The following is a 16,705-nucleotide window of genomic DNA, read 5'->3' on the forward strand; positions in this document are numbered from 1 at the left end:
AGTTTTGGGCAGCTGTACAAACACAGATGGATTTCTGTTGTAGAGAGGAGAGGCTGTACCTGCCCTGCTCACAAGGTGCAGCACGAAGGGCAGGTGGGCAGGAATCTGTCATCAGCCTCCTTAGTCACACACCAAGTGCAAAGAAAAGTCACCTTTTCTACTAAATTTAGGAACTGGGAAGAATAGCACAGCTGGGGAGAGGAGTTGGAAATGGTTTCTTGTTGTAGTGCTCCTCTCTTCTATAGGTGGCTGTACTGTGACATTTTCCTCCCAGGGTAAGTTGTAAGGAAAAGTGTCCTGAAATAACAGGAACCCCTGCTAAAATGGCAAATCTATGTAAATTGGAAATGTTTAAATAAGCAAATAAATTCCTATTAATATTTGACAATTTCAGCTATTTTATCTATTTTTATATATTTACCTGTTTTTATATAAAAATAAAATTTTTGGATCTAAAGAACAAAAAATTCTTCAAGAATTTGAGTTATTTAAATCCTTCAATTATATTATTTTAATATGACAAAAAGGTAACTGAATCCCAAAACAACATCCTTATTTTCTTTTTAATACTACTTCATTCATCTATTCCCATTTTAATGAAGTAAAATTATGCATTAGTGCTGCAAAGTTTGGGCAACCAGCAGATGATTGTGATGAGTAACAGCTGAGGAAATTTGAATGGAAAATTAAGTGTGTGTAATGGAAATACTGAATGAAGGATCCAAATATTCCACAGTGATCTGGGAACACCTTTAAAACATTGTGTGTTTGTGCATCTCCTAAATGGATCAGAGCATGATCTGATATATTCAACTGAAAGACAAATAACAAGAAGAAATATTTGCACAGGGGTGTGCAAGGTATCTGTATGTTAATGTAAAGATACTGGGAATCAGGACCTACATCTTGTAAGTGTAGGGACAGAATTCTGTGATGATATTTGTTGTTCCAAACCCACCCATAGCTGAAATTCAACCCTGACTTCCAGCATTATTTTTACCAGCAGGAATTGAATTACCAGATACTGAAGCACTAAAATTGTAGCAGATGGCTTCTTACATTTCAGTTCTGGTCCTTTCTGCAGAACTGGCAAAACCCCTTCCTTGTAGAGGAAGGTGCTGCTGTACCAGCAAATGTGATGTGTTCACTTAGCTCCAGAATTAACTTCACCAGTGGGTGAGATGTGTATCTCTGGGTTGTTTCCATATCCTCTGTTTTTAACTATTGCTGCCAATAATTACAGTTTCAGGTTATAAACAATGCAGTCATCTTGAGCTAATTTCCAGAAAAGAACAGCAAAATTCTTCCTTTATTTCTTTAGTTTAAGGGCAGGCAAAGTTCACAAGAAATTAAAAGCCTGGTGAAATTTACATTTTGCAGTTTTTAATCTAAGAACAAAATGTGAAAAGGAAATCAATAATTCAGATGGAAAGCTATTCACTACAAATAATGAACTTAAGTAAATCTGTTTTCTAATTAACTGCTTTATTTCACTAATGGGAGGGAGACTACAAAGGTGACAGGATTTAAATAATGACAATGGGAATTCATCATAAAATGGAAAACTTGCAATCATTCAGTTTGCTTTACTTTTTAAACCCCACAATTTCCTGATTGGAAATGACCCATTTCATTGCCTTTTCCTGGGTTTATCATCTGTGTACACTCACCCTGAGCAACAAGGATTTAATAAACTCTGCACCTTCCTCTGCACTGGAACTGCTGATGCCTCTCTCACCTCTCTGGTCAAATGTCTATGAATTTTTAAAGGAAATTAGGGAGGTTGTCATAATAGCTCAGATTTTTGGACTAATTATGTTTCCAGGCCAATACATCACACTTCAAAGGAGATGAAGGGGCACAAAACCAAACTACAATGTGCAGTCACTAAGGTAACACAGCACAGCCCAGAATAGATGGAAATTCTTCCATGGTACTGTCAGGCAATCAATATCTGTCCTGAGAGTATGAAGTGTTGAAGCTTTGATCTTTACACCAAGAACTCCTCTGGCAGAACAGTTACAATTATCTCACTGTAATTTGTCAAGGACATGGAAAAGGAAGAGCCTGCAAAGTAATATGTGTGGAGAGTTCCAGCTCAGCCCAGAAGAAATTTTTGCCTCTATGAAATAAATGAACTTCTTTGGAATTTGTAGTGATGTTCTGGTAATAGATAATTATCAGCCATGGGTAATTCTTTGCTTATGGTGCCTTTGTAGTGCTGCAAATGTTGATGTAAGTCAAAGAACCACAGGAAAAACCCAATAATTGTAATCTTTTTGTCTAGGTTGGTGTCTTGAATAGAAAAAAAATACTGTCCCTGCTGAGACACTTCTATGACAGAAGGTCCACGAGTCATAAGTTGCAACTCTGGAACCCCAGAGAATGTGAGCACACAGAATGTTTCAGTTGTGGTTAAAACATTGAGAGTCCACACAAGGCTGGATGGTTCAGATATGTTTTATAAGTGTTACCAGATGTGAACAGAGCCCAAAAATGGGACCAAAATTACTTCTATGATCTATACACCAGAATTTGCAAGCACATTTGGCAAACTGTGATGCAATGTTCAGAAATGCTTCAGCATCCAAAAGTTTTCCTTGCTACAAAATTCTGAAGTACTTTTTGGGAAATAGAATTAAAGAAAGACTCTTTCTGAAATGATTATTAGAAGTTAATTTTGGGTTTGCACTAAAATACCTCCAGAAAGAAAAAACGGAGGGAATCATCTGCATGAAAGTAAAATATTTTAAAGATATTGGGCATTTATTAATTGCTGAGATCAAATGCAAGGTGAATTACATCCCTCCTTCTAAGTGTAGAGAATGATTAAATATTTATTTCAAAGGAAAAGTGGTGTAATACTTAGCCAGAAGAGTAGATCTCTGCAGGCAAAGACATTATTCTGAAGTTTTGTGTTCCTGAGATGTGTCTTTGCAGAAGATACTTTCTGGTAGTTTGTATTTACTTGGCATTACCTTTCTTCTTTAAATTTTCTTATGCAATACTAGAGAAGATAAAACCAGTAGACACTATCAGCTTACACATATTTTTTCTGTTTTAGGGCCAATAATTGAGCTGCAAGATATTAATCTTATTGATTTATGGGGAAGCCTTGATGACCAGGAAGTTTGTGAGGAAGTCAGTGTAAGTTTGATCTGGTCTGAAACGGAAATTTCTGAGGCAGAGAATTTAGAATATGAATCTGTAGATGATGATAGGCAAGAGACTGACAGAATGAGCACCAGTGTTACAGAAGGAGCTGTTGAAGAAAAGGACATGAGTGAAACTGAGACTGGAGGAATTTCCAAGGAGGAAAGTGAAGCAGCAGAGCCAAGTGTTCCTGAAGTGGGCAAGGAAGGTGAGGAGGCCATTTCAGCAGTGGACAGCACTGGCCTTGAAGCTGCTGATTTGGATGGAGAACCTGGATCTGGAAAACCAGAGGAAGCCATCCTGGGTAGTGAGCCTGAGACAGAAACAAAACCAGAAGAAGATTATACCTCAGACAGAGAACCTGGATCAGAAGGGCAAGTGAGTCGAGAGGGCAGTGGAGTTACAGGAGCCTCACATGAAGGTACAAGCACAGGAGCCTCAGGAGAGGGAGCTGTGACAGACACTGATTCCCAACAGGCTATGAAAGAAACCTCTGCAAGCGAGAGCCAGTCTGACCAACAGACAACCTCAGAGACAAGACTGCATGACCAGGGTAAAGTATTTTCTTTTTTCTGACACACTTTAATCAGATTCTATGTATATGTTTAGATTGGTTTAACTACAGGGTGTTTTAAATCCATTTCAAAATCATGTGAATGATTTCTGAGTAGAGAAGACCATAAGCTTTGCTATCTTCTCAGCATGGTGTTTTCTGCCAAGGTTTCAGAGCTTATTCCTCTCACAGGAGGCAGGTGAGTCACTTTGCTGGTGATCTGTATTCAAGGCCCTGAGCAGACACTTTAATTCAAGTAGGGACATTGTGAAGCAGCAGCATTTTTATAATAAGGAGAAACTTTATGTTCTGTTTCACTCTGTAATATTACCATAGCAAGACAGGAACCTGAGCACATTACATCTAGAAATTACTTAAATAACTTTTAGACTATGACTGCCTATAGGGAGATGAGCTATGAGATCATCTAGCAGGAACCTTTTATTTTAATCTCTCACTGTGTTTCCAAAGGATGATCCTACTTCATTGTCTACAAAGGCCTTTGTTCTAGGAAGGCTGTGATCAGACAACTGTGTTTCAAAGAGGTATTTTCTTAAACATCCTAGAAGGGCCAACCTCCTTGCTAGCACTCTGTGAACACTCTTGTGTCTCAGTGTTTAGAACACTGCAAGAACTGGGCCTGCATTGTCTGAACAACCCAGTGACAGGTTCTCCATGTAAAGCTGATGGTACAGCCCCCTGGGACCTACAGCTTTCTGTGCTAACTTCCAGTGCTCAGCACTACCCTGTCCTTCAGTCAGTCCTTGGGTGTGCATCCTGTCTGTCTGGGACAGCAGTCCCTTTGTCTCAGACAGCCCCCTGCTGAGTAACAGCAATTCCAGCTCACCTGCAGTCAGGGTTTGACCTGGCTGCAGGATGGCATCCATGCCAGACTGGGTCTGCAGAGCTGCTATTAGAGCAGTATAAGCAGATTAAGGCCTTTACTCAGCATGGAGTCAGTCTGTATTCAGCTGTAATTTCCCTGGATAGGAAGTGCAGGATTGAGGGCTGTGTTGATAGCTGCCACGTGGTTGGCTTTAGGGCAGCATTTGGCTTCCTGTGACACACTGTGCTTTCTGCCTTTCAGACTCAGCTTCCAGTGTGGCAGAGATTCAGGACCATCAGGATCCTTGCAGCTTTGCTGCAAGCTGCCTCACCCTGCCACAGTTTGTACAGCTCATGGACAATTTTGTTGGTGAAGACATTTCTCTGCCTACTTTGAAGAGGCTTATTGCATTTATGAAAAGAGAATTCAAACAGACAGCAGAGGAAAAAATTAAACAACGAGAAAAAGTAAATATTGATAAGTTTTGCTGATCTCATGTCCAAACAAAAATCAAGCAAATGCCCACAAACACTTTGCAAAGTCAACTGTTAATCTGGTGCTGGCAGAGCTCTCCACTTGCAGCCTTGCATCCCCTGTTCCTTCATGAGACCTTTTACCCCTTTGTCTTCATACAGATGCTCCCTCCCTAGCCCTCAGCTCTGGAAGTGATGACAGACTCATCCTGTTAGAGGTTGTCTGTCTGTCCTAGAGCTGGACTCAGTGAGACAACAGTTGATAGTTAATTGTGAAAGAGCCCAAAACATTCCATTCTGCTTATTCACCTTTATAATAGCCAAGAACCTGATCTCTGACCTACTGCACTGGCGTGTACACAGAAGGTTGTGGATGTTTGGGGAGGATTTTAAAACAAGTGTGTTTGGGTTTGCTGTGTGCATGGCTGGATGTGAATGGGCACAGGCTTATTTGGTTTTAAGTTAAAATGTGCTCTTGCCATGTGTTGTAAAAAAAATATTCTCCTTCCTCATGCCCAGCATCAGTGTGCCTCATATCACTTCAGGTCTGTTTTGTGGTGCATTTCTCTAGCTGTGTTGTCCCCAGACCTCCTTCTGGTTTCCCTCTGTGCTGCTGACCTAATTTGAATGAGATATTGGATCTGACGGCTCCATAGTCCTCACTGAACACAGCACACACTGCCAGGATTTTGGCCTTTGAGAGAATTCACTCCAGCCAGTTATCCCTCCATGCTGGGTTTAGAGGACAAATGGTAACATGTGTTTGCTTGGAGCCCACACACTTCAGGGCAGCACCAGTAAAACAACAGTGTACAGAAATATGAAGTGTCACATCTCTGATGTCACTGACAAGGCTGTGGTTAGCTCTTGCTGGGGAGACATTTGTGTTCTGGGAAACTTGCTCTTACCTGAGCTGACATCACCTTAAATCCAGCACAGGCTTCATTTGTTCACTGTGAAATAACTCTCTGCAGTGCTGGTCCTACCTGGTAAACTGAACTGTCACCTGTGTTTAGTGTTTCTAAGTTATCTCCCAGGTTTAATGATTCATCTCTTAAGTCTGAGCCCTGTATGTACAGATTTGGCCTGGCCCATAGGAATGATGTGATTAGCACAACCACTGCAGAATTTTGAATTTTTACACTTGTGTAGTGTCCCCATTTGTGTAGTGTCCAGCATCAGTGTCCAGGAGTTACCAAACACCTGTTCCTCTGTTGCAGATTCATCGCTTCTCTCACATGGCCCAAAGGAAACACCTTTTGGAGGCACTGTTTGAAAAGTGGGACAGCAAAGCATGTGGGTCTCTGGACCTGGAAGAGGTGATTACTGTTCTGAGCACATTCAAGGGACACCAGGGAAAAGAGGCCTTGATGGAGGGTAAGGAGAAATCTCTGCTCTGTCAGAACAACACAGGAGGCCTTCAACCATTCAGTGACAGGGCTAATGAGGCTGCTGCAAGCACCAGTTTGGTTGTGCAAGCAGTCACAAGCATACACACTGTGAGGTGTAAAATGGGAAGGAACAGTTACCCAGACTTATTTGTTAATGCCTTGCTCCATCCCCTCCTCCTGTGCAAGATTCCCAGGCAGAGAAGTAGTCTAATGGTTTAATGACCTGGAGATGAGTTGAAAAATTATTTCAGCTGTAACATGCAATGTATACATGTGATATGGCAGTGAAAAAGCACACATAAAGCCTGAGGATGTGTTTGCACTTTTAGTCCAGTCCATCTGTGTAATCCAGCTATTTTTAATAGATACATTTTGCTGTGCTTCCAGCAGGAATGTACCTCACAGGAGAGAACAGCTTTCCTTATAGATCTCAAATAGCCTGTAGTTATTCACACTGTCACACAGCTCTTATGAATTACAGAGCAGCTTTGAGTATCACTTCTCTGTTGGTTGTTTCGCTGCATAAACTCAGCACATTTGGTCCTTGATAGAAAAGACTTTAGTCCAGCAGAAATGCTGCATGTTCACCTGAACCTGTCTGGCAGCCTCGTGCATATTAACATGTGGGCATAAGGTGCTCTGAAACACTGTATTAGCAATTAAGAACATCTCTGCATGTGTGCTTGGGTGGACAGGTGTGGTTTTTTCATCTCCATGCTCATCTTCATGTTGCTTGTTCTGCTACAAAGCACTAAAAATGGCTCACTTTGGCAACCACCAAAATCTCTTTATCCTTTAGCTCACTGAAGGCAGCTGGTGGGGTGGGGAGCACACCAGCATGTCACTGTAAATAATCTCCAGGCTGTCCAGCCAGGAGAAACTGGCAGCTCACTGCTCTCTTGCATTCAAAGCATGCCAGAACATACCATGGAAATATGGAAGGACACAGTCCCTTCCATGAAGGGCTCATAAACTAAAGGACAAATAAATAGAAAGGGAGAATAGCAAAATCAATACCACCTAGCAGCAGCATGAATTATTTCTAGCAGCCTCAACCTAATGTCTCAAGGGTGTGGGACAAGCAGGTTTGGGGGAAGGGTTCACAAATATTGCACTTCTCCTGGACGGAAACACAGAGTAAAAAGTGAGTAGAGTTATTTGATTGTCCTTGCAAGTGAAAAGTGTAACATTGGATATAAAGGGAAAAATAATTCATTATGCTGTGTCTCAGTAGTGGAAGAAGTGATCATAGCACATTCAACTTCATGTCTATTTTTTTCTATATCCCTTTCTTCAAAGTGAGGAGAAAGTGGAGGTAAAAATCCAAATGTTTTATATGATCAAAAAATTCTCCATCCTAGTTCTGTCAGAAAATCAGAAGTTAAATTAGAATACTGAAATGTTCCTTAGATGATGGGCTGGATAAGACAGCATGAAGCATCATGGCCCCACCGTAATTGAGACCAAATTAGTACTTGCTACTTCTTCAGCTAAAATCTGTGATAATGATGACAAAATGGCTTGGATTGGAAGGTACGTGTAAAGATCATCTAGTCCAACACCCTGCCATGAGCAGGGACATCCTCGGATTTGAAAACAGGATGCAGAAAGGATGATGGAAGCATCAGTCAGAGACGGCGTGAACCCCGTTCTCACGGAGCCAGGCAGCGCCTGCACATTGCTCAGGCTGTGCAAGAGCACCCCCGTGAGCCCAGAGCCGGGCCGGGCAGAGCCTGCCCGCGCTGGGACCGCCCTGACAGACCCGCTGCAGAGCCTAAACCAGGGCTGTGCGGGACTCTTTCTCATAGGAGGGAAGCAGGCATCTAGAGAAAAGGATGCGTCCAGTCTGGAAACTGGAGATTACTGGGCAATGTGCCCACTTCCATGTAGGAGAGAGCTAAAAGAAGCCTAGAAGGATGGGCTGCATAGACTCCACCCAAAGCCTGTTTAAGACTTGTTTGTTTCCTATTTTGCAAAACTGATTAATCAACTAAATTTTCCCTCTTATTTTCTTTTTTTTTTTCTACTAGCAAAGGAAGAGATTTGCTCCCGATACCCACAGCTCAGTAAAGTGGGGAAGATAACCCCAAAGGCATTCCAGATTTTCCTTGAATTAATTGCTTCCAAGTTCACTGGCAATGAGGATGAAACTATGGATAACTTGGTGAGTTTCCTGACCACAAGTGTGGAACAAAGTCACATCAAGAGCTTGCAAAGCTCAGCCAGGAGGAAATGGCTGCAGGATATCCAGAAAGCGGCTGAGACCAGTGGAACAAACATGGAACCAGTGTACAAAGCAGTGATCAAGGCCCTGTACCAGGTAGGCATCCTTGCTCTCCCAGTGCTGAAGGAATCTCAGGGATAATTTTGTCTCACTTATGGAAGAGCTGATTCAAGGCAGATCTGGAAATCCATAGTTGTAGTTTTGGAGCTTCTGAGATGAAACACACCAGAGTCAGTTTGGGAAAAGATGGTTAATTTGTAGTGGAAATAGTTTCATTTTTAGTTTATAGTTGCAACTTTAGATGTTTTTATCAACATTAAAGCCCTCCTCAAAGCCAAACTTCTCTCAGTGTAGCTGAAGTGTTCTTGCAGTATTGTCTAGGTTTGTAAATGTGGCAACTCTGGTACTTGTTTGTTTTTTTCTTAAAGAAATCTCCTATTGGAGAAGAAATTCATAGGACATTTTCTTAGGCACAGATTATAGTTAGGGATTATTTTTCTATTTACTCCTTCCATTAGCAACAGGAAAAAGGAAATCAGTTTCCCTTGCCAATCAAAATACTGAGTGTTTGTGCTTGTCACAGAGACACAGCCACGTCATGGGGTTGGTGGCACACAAACTCGGTGACCCAGAGCAGCATCTCAGCAAAAATTAAACAATTGCTAAGTGCATTAATTAAGAGCCAGTGGCTAATGTACAGGCTGTAATGGGGAACATTTGGTCGCTAGGACATGGAAGCCCACGGGAATAACAAGACAATCAGTGCATACATTGCCCTTTTGGAGGAGAACCAGCTCTCCCCAGAGCAGGGCCAGGTTCTCCTGCGCTACATGGCCTGCACTGGAGACAATGCTCCCTACATCCTCAACAGAGTTCTGCACAGAGAGATGAAAGGAATCAGGTAAGAGAAGCTGCAAATACCTGTTCCTTTTCCTCTAAACTGCTTGGAATGGATGGGGCAGTGTTTGGGATGCTCTGGAAACTGAGGTTGATGGAGTACTCCAGAGAGGAAATCTCCCAAGAGACTGTTGTGGAATGATCCAATATCCTATACATATTCCACATGGTCTGCCTAGAACTGCTCTGTTTGGGATTTCACTCCTTTCCTTGGGGAGATTAGCTCACAGTCTAATAAATCTCATCCTTTAGCAAATGTCTGTGGCATTGGGCCTACATTTTCTTCTTTAAAAATTAATTCCCTTATGCCAGTTTATATCCACAGGATATTTTTGAGAACAATGCCTTTCCTTCCCTAGTGTTTATGCTATAAACAGCTTTCATGCTTCTTCATTTGTCATTTCCAAAAGCCAGATGTATTTGTCTCTTTAAACATTGCTGCCTCTAACCTATTAAATGTAACTGCTGCTTGCTTCTGTATTCCTTCTCATTCCATTCATTAGCTGATGTTTTTAAAATGTCCTAAAGATGAAAAGTGCCTCTTTATTACCACTGCCTTTGGGATGCAAGTGGTAAATGTGGTATTGCTGAGTACGGTCAGGGTATGGAGCTCACACCTTCCTTCTCTGATGCCAGAAAACAGGGAGAGATCAAAGCTGCAGTATTTACTGTTTCACTAAAGGTTTTCTGCTCCTCCTGACAAACCTTGTCATAAATTTATATTTCAGCTTTGCAGTCATTGACCAGGGAAAGCCAATCTATGTTCCAAGAGTTCAGCACCACGGAAACATCCACTTCTGGAGCTCTGATGACCCTGAGGAGGAGAAGAAAGGTTCTCTCCTGGTGCTGCCCCTGCATGATGCTCATTGGAGAGTTTTTGGCATTCTAGGACTTGACACTCTTTGGGACCAGACTCATACATCCATCTTTCTGACCCATGAGATCACTTTCTATGAGGTGGGCACCATCAGAAAGCAGTTTGTTACTCCAGCCTGCAAAAAAATTTGTGAATGTTACATGTTTGTTCTGAGTAAATGTAAGATGTACAACTAAAAACATATCTGTGGGTCCCCTTCTGCAGTATATGGTAAAAGGAGAGCACCTTATCAGTATCCTCCTGATTAGCATCTTATCTGAAATTTATTATGAGGTATCACTTCAACAATAATTTATTTCATCTTCTCCTGACTAGGATGTTAATTGACCTTTTGTGCAAAGTCCAAAGGTAGCAGCTTTTATTTCCTCAAGCTCTCGATCTCATATTTGTGTTCGTTTTTATTAAATGACACAAAACCTGACTTTTTACGTGGTGGAATAATGAAAAGTGACAGTTCCCCGGATTTATTTGGAATGCTCTTTGGGATCAGCCTCACTGCGGATGCATCATCTGGGCAGCAGGGAGCGCAGCAAGCCAACCTTAGCGGCCCATTGGCTATTTCTACTAAAAATCAGCTCTGTCTGGTTAAGGACTTGGCCGTGCCTGGGTACTGAGCGCTTCAGGGCATCATTTGATAAGGGACATTTCACAGTCACTTTTCCACTTTACAAATTCTGACTAAAGCAATTTGTTACAACATGAACATTTCCCCAGCTTTTTTCTCCAAAATTGTGTGAAATTGTCTGGCTCACTTGGAGGATTCTGCTTTCACAGGGAGTTTGCCATGCATTCAGCAAAGCCTACCACCACATCTGCATGAGGGAACATGTCCTCCAAGTGGCTGCCACTGCTCTGGACTGGCTGTATCCCAGGACACCCAGCATCCTCGCTGTCACAATCTATCTGGTGGAACCTGGCACAGACAAGGTACTGCAGAGAAAAGCTCTGGAATCATCAGGGGCTCAAAGGCTGCTTTAGAGAGGAAATGCCATCTCCACCTGCCTGTGTTTTTCCAGTGGTTTTATCATTAAAGCTGAAACCTGCACAAGATTCTTGTGCCTGCTCATGCAACAAAAGGGCTACAAAGGTAGAGATGGAAGATTCCCTCTGTAAAGGAGATCCCTCTTCATTCTTTTCATCCTTCCATGTAAAAGAATTCAAGAGCACTGCTAGTATAATCCTTTCTCCATATGAAAAGGGTGTATTCTCCTACTTCAGTGCTCACTGCTGCATAGCAACCAATAAAGCAGAACCCTACATCCATCCATCCATCCATCCATCCATCCATCCATCCATCCATCCATCCATCCATCCATCGCTTTGCTCTCTGGGATTTCCACTAAGGGAAATGCTTCTCTCTGGAGACCCTCTGCATGTCAAAATTATGGTATTTTACAGGGACAAGAGAATGTTCCAGCTAATATATTAGCTTTTTCTCCTGAACTTATGTCAGCAGCCAAGATATAAATACAGCTCAGGAAGTGACTGGTTCCCAATTAGCCAGCTTGTAAAGGCAGCCCTGCTCCATGCAGGTCATATTCCAGTTGTTCAGCAGGCACTCAGGCCCTGGGAAGCTTGTCACTTCATGTACCAGTGAGTTAAGAACACAAAAAGTATATGCAATATTTAGGACTGATCCCGTGTCATCCCAAACTCTGTATGACATCTGCTGCAGTCATAATTCAGCTGCTTCCTCTGATAAGCATGGTTTATGTTGGCAGTGTTCTGTTGTCATTCCAGGCTCAGCACTGTTCCCTTGTTAGCTGCCTGATAGCCAGGTCACTCGGTCCCCTCTGTGCTTTTCATGTGTCAAGACACACTGACACAAACATGACATGAGAGAGGACTCAAGAGGATGGGAAACAGAATGGAAACTTCTAGGCCTGTGGGTGTTCCTCAGTGTAGAGCCTGGGGTGGATTAAATAGTCTGGCTGAGGGAGGTCCAGGGCACATTCTTCACCCATCTCTGGGAATAAAACTTAGCAGTGTTGGGAGATGTCTTTAAACAATCCCATTACTCTTGAATGTACATGTGAGTTTCCTATAAGAAACCATTTCCTCCCTCTCCAAGCTTCAAAATGTCTGCTCTTTTCTTGGATGCAGCTAAACCTTTCTTTTCTCTCTGGCAGAACTATGTTCTGTGCAAGATGATCACTACAGATAACACAGGACAAAAGGAAATCCACAAGTCTCCTGTTGTTCTCCTCAGAGAGGAAAACATCCTCAGGTAGGCTCCAGCACCTGCAATGGGACTGCTCCCCTCTGCTCCTTGAGTAACCTGCACCAGGCTGACCAACATTACCCGAAGCCCCTGGTACAGCCCTGAGAGTGTCTGGCTGCAGCTCTCTCACTATCAAGGCTTCTGGTGTGTATGCACAGGGCACTGAACTCTGAAGGGCTGAGGAGTATTTTTTCTTTGACTGTAGGCTGCAAAAACTCCTGATTTAATGTTTACCAGCTGAGCTGCCAAGGTTTGCAGGATTGCAGCTTACACTGAACCATTTTGCTCTTTAGAATAATCTGTATTTTTTCCTGGCCATATTAGTGTAATTTCCTTCAATTCTCTGCTTCCTTCCACTGCCAAGATCCTCAGACTTGTCTTTTAAGTGTATCATCCTTGTTGTCAAAGTTGAGCAGCCATTTGCAGTTCCAGCAGCTGTTTTTACTTTTTATAAAACTGTCTAGAACAAACGTCAATGCAGTTAGAAACAGCAAACTGCTTTTAAAGCAAGATTTGTTAAATTCTCGTGATTTTCAGCAATCACCTTGACTTAGTCATATCGTGTTCCCAATGCTATTTTTTCCTTTGTGTACATGCCTTGAATGATACTTAGAGCTGTGCAAATTTCAGTTCAAGGAAGCAAACTATGATTTAGTAATGTAATACCTTTATTTTAAGAACAAGAGATGAATGACATCTTATATACACTAAGTAAATCACCAAAACAAACCAGGATTGTAAACCCTAGCACATTTCATTTCAGAGGTTACCTGTTCAAGTGCACAGACAGTTCAGAGGTCACTCTCACTTCTATCTATGGAGAACACCACATTGCAGTACCTCTCCATGACCTATCAAGACACACTCTCGGCATATTTGATATCAGCATCGGCGAGAACAAGAAATTACCACCTCAGGAACAGAAAGACCTGCAGAAAATGCTAAAGATGGCCCAAGCTGCCTGCTCAGAGATCCTGCAGAGGTTTCTAGAGGAAAGAGAACCAACACAAGTGCTGGGTATTGTGCATACAGATGTGAGATAGTTTTTGGGGTGAAATTAGGAATCTCAGTAAAACTATATTAAAAGTATCCTTCCTACAAGTATGGAAAGACAAATACAAATCCTTGGTATATACAAACTACTCGCGAGCAAGCCTCAGAGCTTAGCAAAGTGGAGTTAAACAGAATGGGCAGATTTTAACTCTGGCTCACAGGGTACTTGGCGCTGAAATCAGAGGTGTGAAGCAGACACCTTGTTGCCCTCAGGGATCTAGCACAGTGACTGTCAGTCAGTAGTGTAAGTCCTCAGTAGCAGATGTTTCTGAGATGTTTCTGAGCAGCTTCTCGAGAGGTTTGTTTTTGATTGCAGAGGCAGAACATGTGACAAATGTGAGGCACGCAGGGATTCTGTTCCACCGGTTCATGCTGCAGGATCTGCGTGAGTGTGTCCTGAAACTCAGTGCTGAGAGCTTTGATGGATTAAAGAGCTGGGCAGAACCCCCAGCTCTGGTATACGAAGTGCTTAAGGCTGTGCTGCTGCTTTTGCATCCAGACTGGAAGGGCTCAGAGGACATTGAGTGCTGGACTCACTGTAAAATGGTGAGAATTCAAATTCTTTAGAGTTTGCTTTCTATTATTCCCCCTCCAGGAAGACGCAGTGGAATTTGCCAAGGGGGAAATGGCAGTGAAATAATTAATTGCCTATAGATTTCCTATATGTTTCTCATGTATCTTTTATTCTGTAAGCTTTTCAAAACACTGTAATCTTTTTGTTCTCTGCATTGCAGAAACTCGATGACAATTTGATTCAGGAGATTTATTGCTTTGATCCAACTGCTTCATCTGTGCAAGTTGAAGCAGAGCTGCTGCTGGACCTCACCACTGGTAAATATCATAAACTCATTGGGAGGTTACCAGGTACAGTTCAACAATGAAACTGTGTCAATGGCAACATTCAGCTGAATGCTTTTATGGGCCTTACTTCAGAAATTAACTTTGATTTCACAACAGATTAAACAACAGGTAACGGGTCCTCAATATCAGCAGTGTTTTTTTGGTCAATAGAAATCAACCTGTTAAATTTAGACTCAAAATGCACTGCCTTCAGGAAAGGGGAGCAGATCAGCTTTGAAACCTTCCAGAACAAGTGATCTCGTTGTAAAGCTCCCGATAAGCATGAAGAATGAGGGTTCTTTTGGCAAGCAGCATGTAAAGACAAATGAAGAATGATAGTTCTTTTGGCAAGCGAGTCTGCTTCAGACCTCTGTGCCCTGCCCTGGGGACTGACCCATCTCCAAACAGGAACACACAGTGTGAGCCCTCCTCTTCATAAACACCATCTGCCAAGTGCTCAGTGTACTCACGGGCCATAGACAGGAGCTCTTTGTCAGTCTGTCTTTTACTCCTTTAATGAATGTGAGCTTTTTTGGTGCCAGAGCAGTCAAGAGGCTGTTATTATTATTTGTAATATCTCTGTAAGAGAAATTACTTGTTCTCTTTGAGATCTCTCTCTTTGTGATCTAATACCAGTCTGAGAGGCCTGTTAAAAGCCAAACGTGGACAAGGGTTATTGCTTTAGCTGGGGATATTTATCAACAGTACCCTGCCTGCTGATAAAGAGTAAACACTTGAGGCAGTGATAGTTCCTTTTCATGTGTTCTCCTCATATATATTAAACTAATTCACTGGAAAGAACAAAACAGGCCTAGAGCATCCAGTTTTCTGGCAGTTAGGGATGCTGATGTAATTAGATTAAAGAATGTAGCTTTGGAAACTGCAGATGTGCTAGGAGAGGTTGGTTTCCCAGGATGGAACCTATTCTGAGAGAGCAGTGTCAGATCAGGGGTGTGAATGCAGGTATAACTCACAGTTATGGGAATTTCTTTAAAATGAACATCAGGTAATGTCCATATAGCTGAAATATAAGTGTTGGTTTAGCACTAAAATATAGCAGTCCACCCACCACAAAATAAGATAAATTATAGTGGAAAGTCAGCACTTGACAGGTCACTGTCACAATATAGCTGTGCTTTTCAAAGCATCACCATTCCTGGAATTACTGGATTCAGGGTAAACTCTGCTGAGGGGATGACTTTCTGTTCTTGTGGTAACACTGCTCGTGGTTTTGACCTTTCATGTTGTATTTCCAGCTGTTTTTTTGTTCCAGGTTTCCCTCAAGCACCAGAGTGGCAGCAGTTCTCTGTTCCAGCCCAATACCTGTATCAGTGGCTTCACACCTGCCTGGCACTCGTGGAGATCACAAAGACCCAACACACTGAACAAAACCATCCTTAGCCCCTTTTGGCATCTACTGTGCCTCCAATTAAATCTCTTAATTTCTCATCTAACCCTTGTGATACTGGTGTTTCACATCTTTTATTAAATTAACTGTTGATTTTTTATTTTTTATGCATAGGCACTAGTATTTGTTGTTAAAATGGCTTAAATCTGTTAGGGATTATTAGTTAAGATGATAGGGAGTCTGTTAAGGATTACCAAGAAAAAGCAATAAAAACATTAAAGGGAAGAATTTTGCCAGCATAGCTACCGAATTTTAAAGGCTTAATAAAAGTTTTATGGGCTCTTAAATTAATTCTGGTGGGAAAACGAGAAGAAGGGACATCTTTATGGGTCCCAAGTTACAAGGCTCATAAATGATACAGCATTAATTTTCAAGGTTCAGTCTCCTTAAAGGACCTTTTAGGAATAATTTTAAATAAAGCTTGTTAATCAGCATTTTGTAACGTTCTTCTGAACACGTTGCAGAAAAGCCTAACACTATTAATAAAACACAAAAAGCTTTCTTATTGGGATAAACCTTGAGATTACAGCAACTGCACTGTCTACAGTGAGATTTAATCTTTCCAATAACGTCCCTTTTGGCAGAATCAGTTTTTTAATAACATTTTGGGAAATTAAACTCCTCTTTCAGTCTTTAGCGGGAAACAAGCGACAGGTCTGTGATGGGGGAGAGGAACCAGCGCGGCTCCTCAGCCTCGGCCCCAGAGCGTCTCGGGGGCTTTTCCCCCTCAGGGCTTCTCCCTCCTCAGAGCCTTTCCCGCCGCTGCCCTCAGGCGCCCCCAGCTCCCTC

General features: G+C 42.1%; 1 protein-coding gene across 1 annotated transcript in view; it reads left to right on the top strand.

Moving 5' to 3' along the window:
* The window catches only part of EFCAB5 (EF-hand calcium binding domain 5), a 35,921-nt gene extending 19,679 nt beyond the window's left edge, over window positions 1-16,242 (top strand). Inside the window, exons 8-20 of the mRNA XM_058037472.1 lie at window positions 2,288-2,387; window positions 3,065-3,706; window positions 4,794-4,999; window positions 6,226-6,382; window positions 8,427-8,716; window positions 9,349-9,521; window positions 10,246-10,474; window positions 11,169-11,321; window positions 12,524-12,621; window positions 13,379-13,632; window positions 13,985-14,214; window positions 14,403-14,499; window positions 15,782-16,242. Coding sequence (XP_057893455.1) covers window positions 2,288-2,387; window positions 3,065-3,706; window positions 4,794-4,999; window positions 6,226-6,382; window positions 8,427-8,716; window positions 9,349-9,521; window positions 10,246-10,474; window positions 11,169-11,321; window positions 12,524-12,621; window positions 13,379-13,632; window positions 13,985-14,214; window positions 14,403-14,499; window positions 15,782-15,909 — 2,757 coding nt within the window. The 3' untranslated portion in view covers window positions 15,910-16,242. The remainder of the gene's footprint in view (window positions 1-2,287; window positions 2,388-3,064; window positions 3,707-4,793; window positions 5,000-6,225; window positions 6,383-8,426; window positions 8,717-9,348; window positions 9,522-10,245; window positions 10,475-11,168; window positions 11,322-12,523; window positions 12,622-13,378; window positions 13,633-13,984; window positions 14,215-14,402; window positions 14,500-15,781) is intronic.
* The last annotated feature ends 463 nt before the right edge of the window (window positions 16,243-16,705 follow it).

Source organism: Melospiza georgiana, chromosome 19 (assembly GCF_028018845.1).
Source record: "Melospiza georgiana isolate bMelGeo1 chromosome 19, bMelGeo1.pri, whole genome shotgun sequence".
In the NCBI taxonomy this organism is placed as follows: domain Eukaryota; kingdom Metazoa; phylum Chordata; class Aves; order Passeriformes; family Passerellidae; genus Melospiza; species Melospiza georgiana.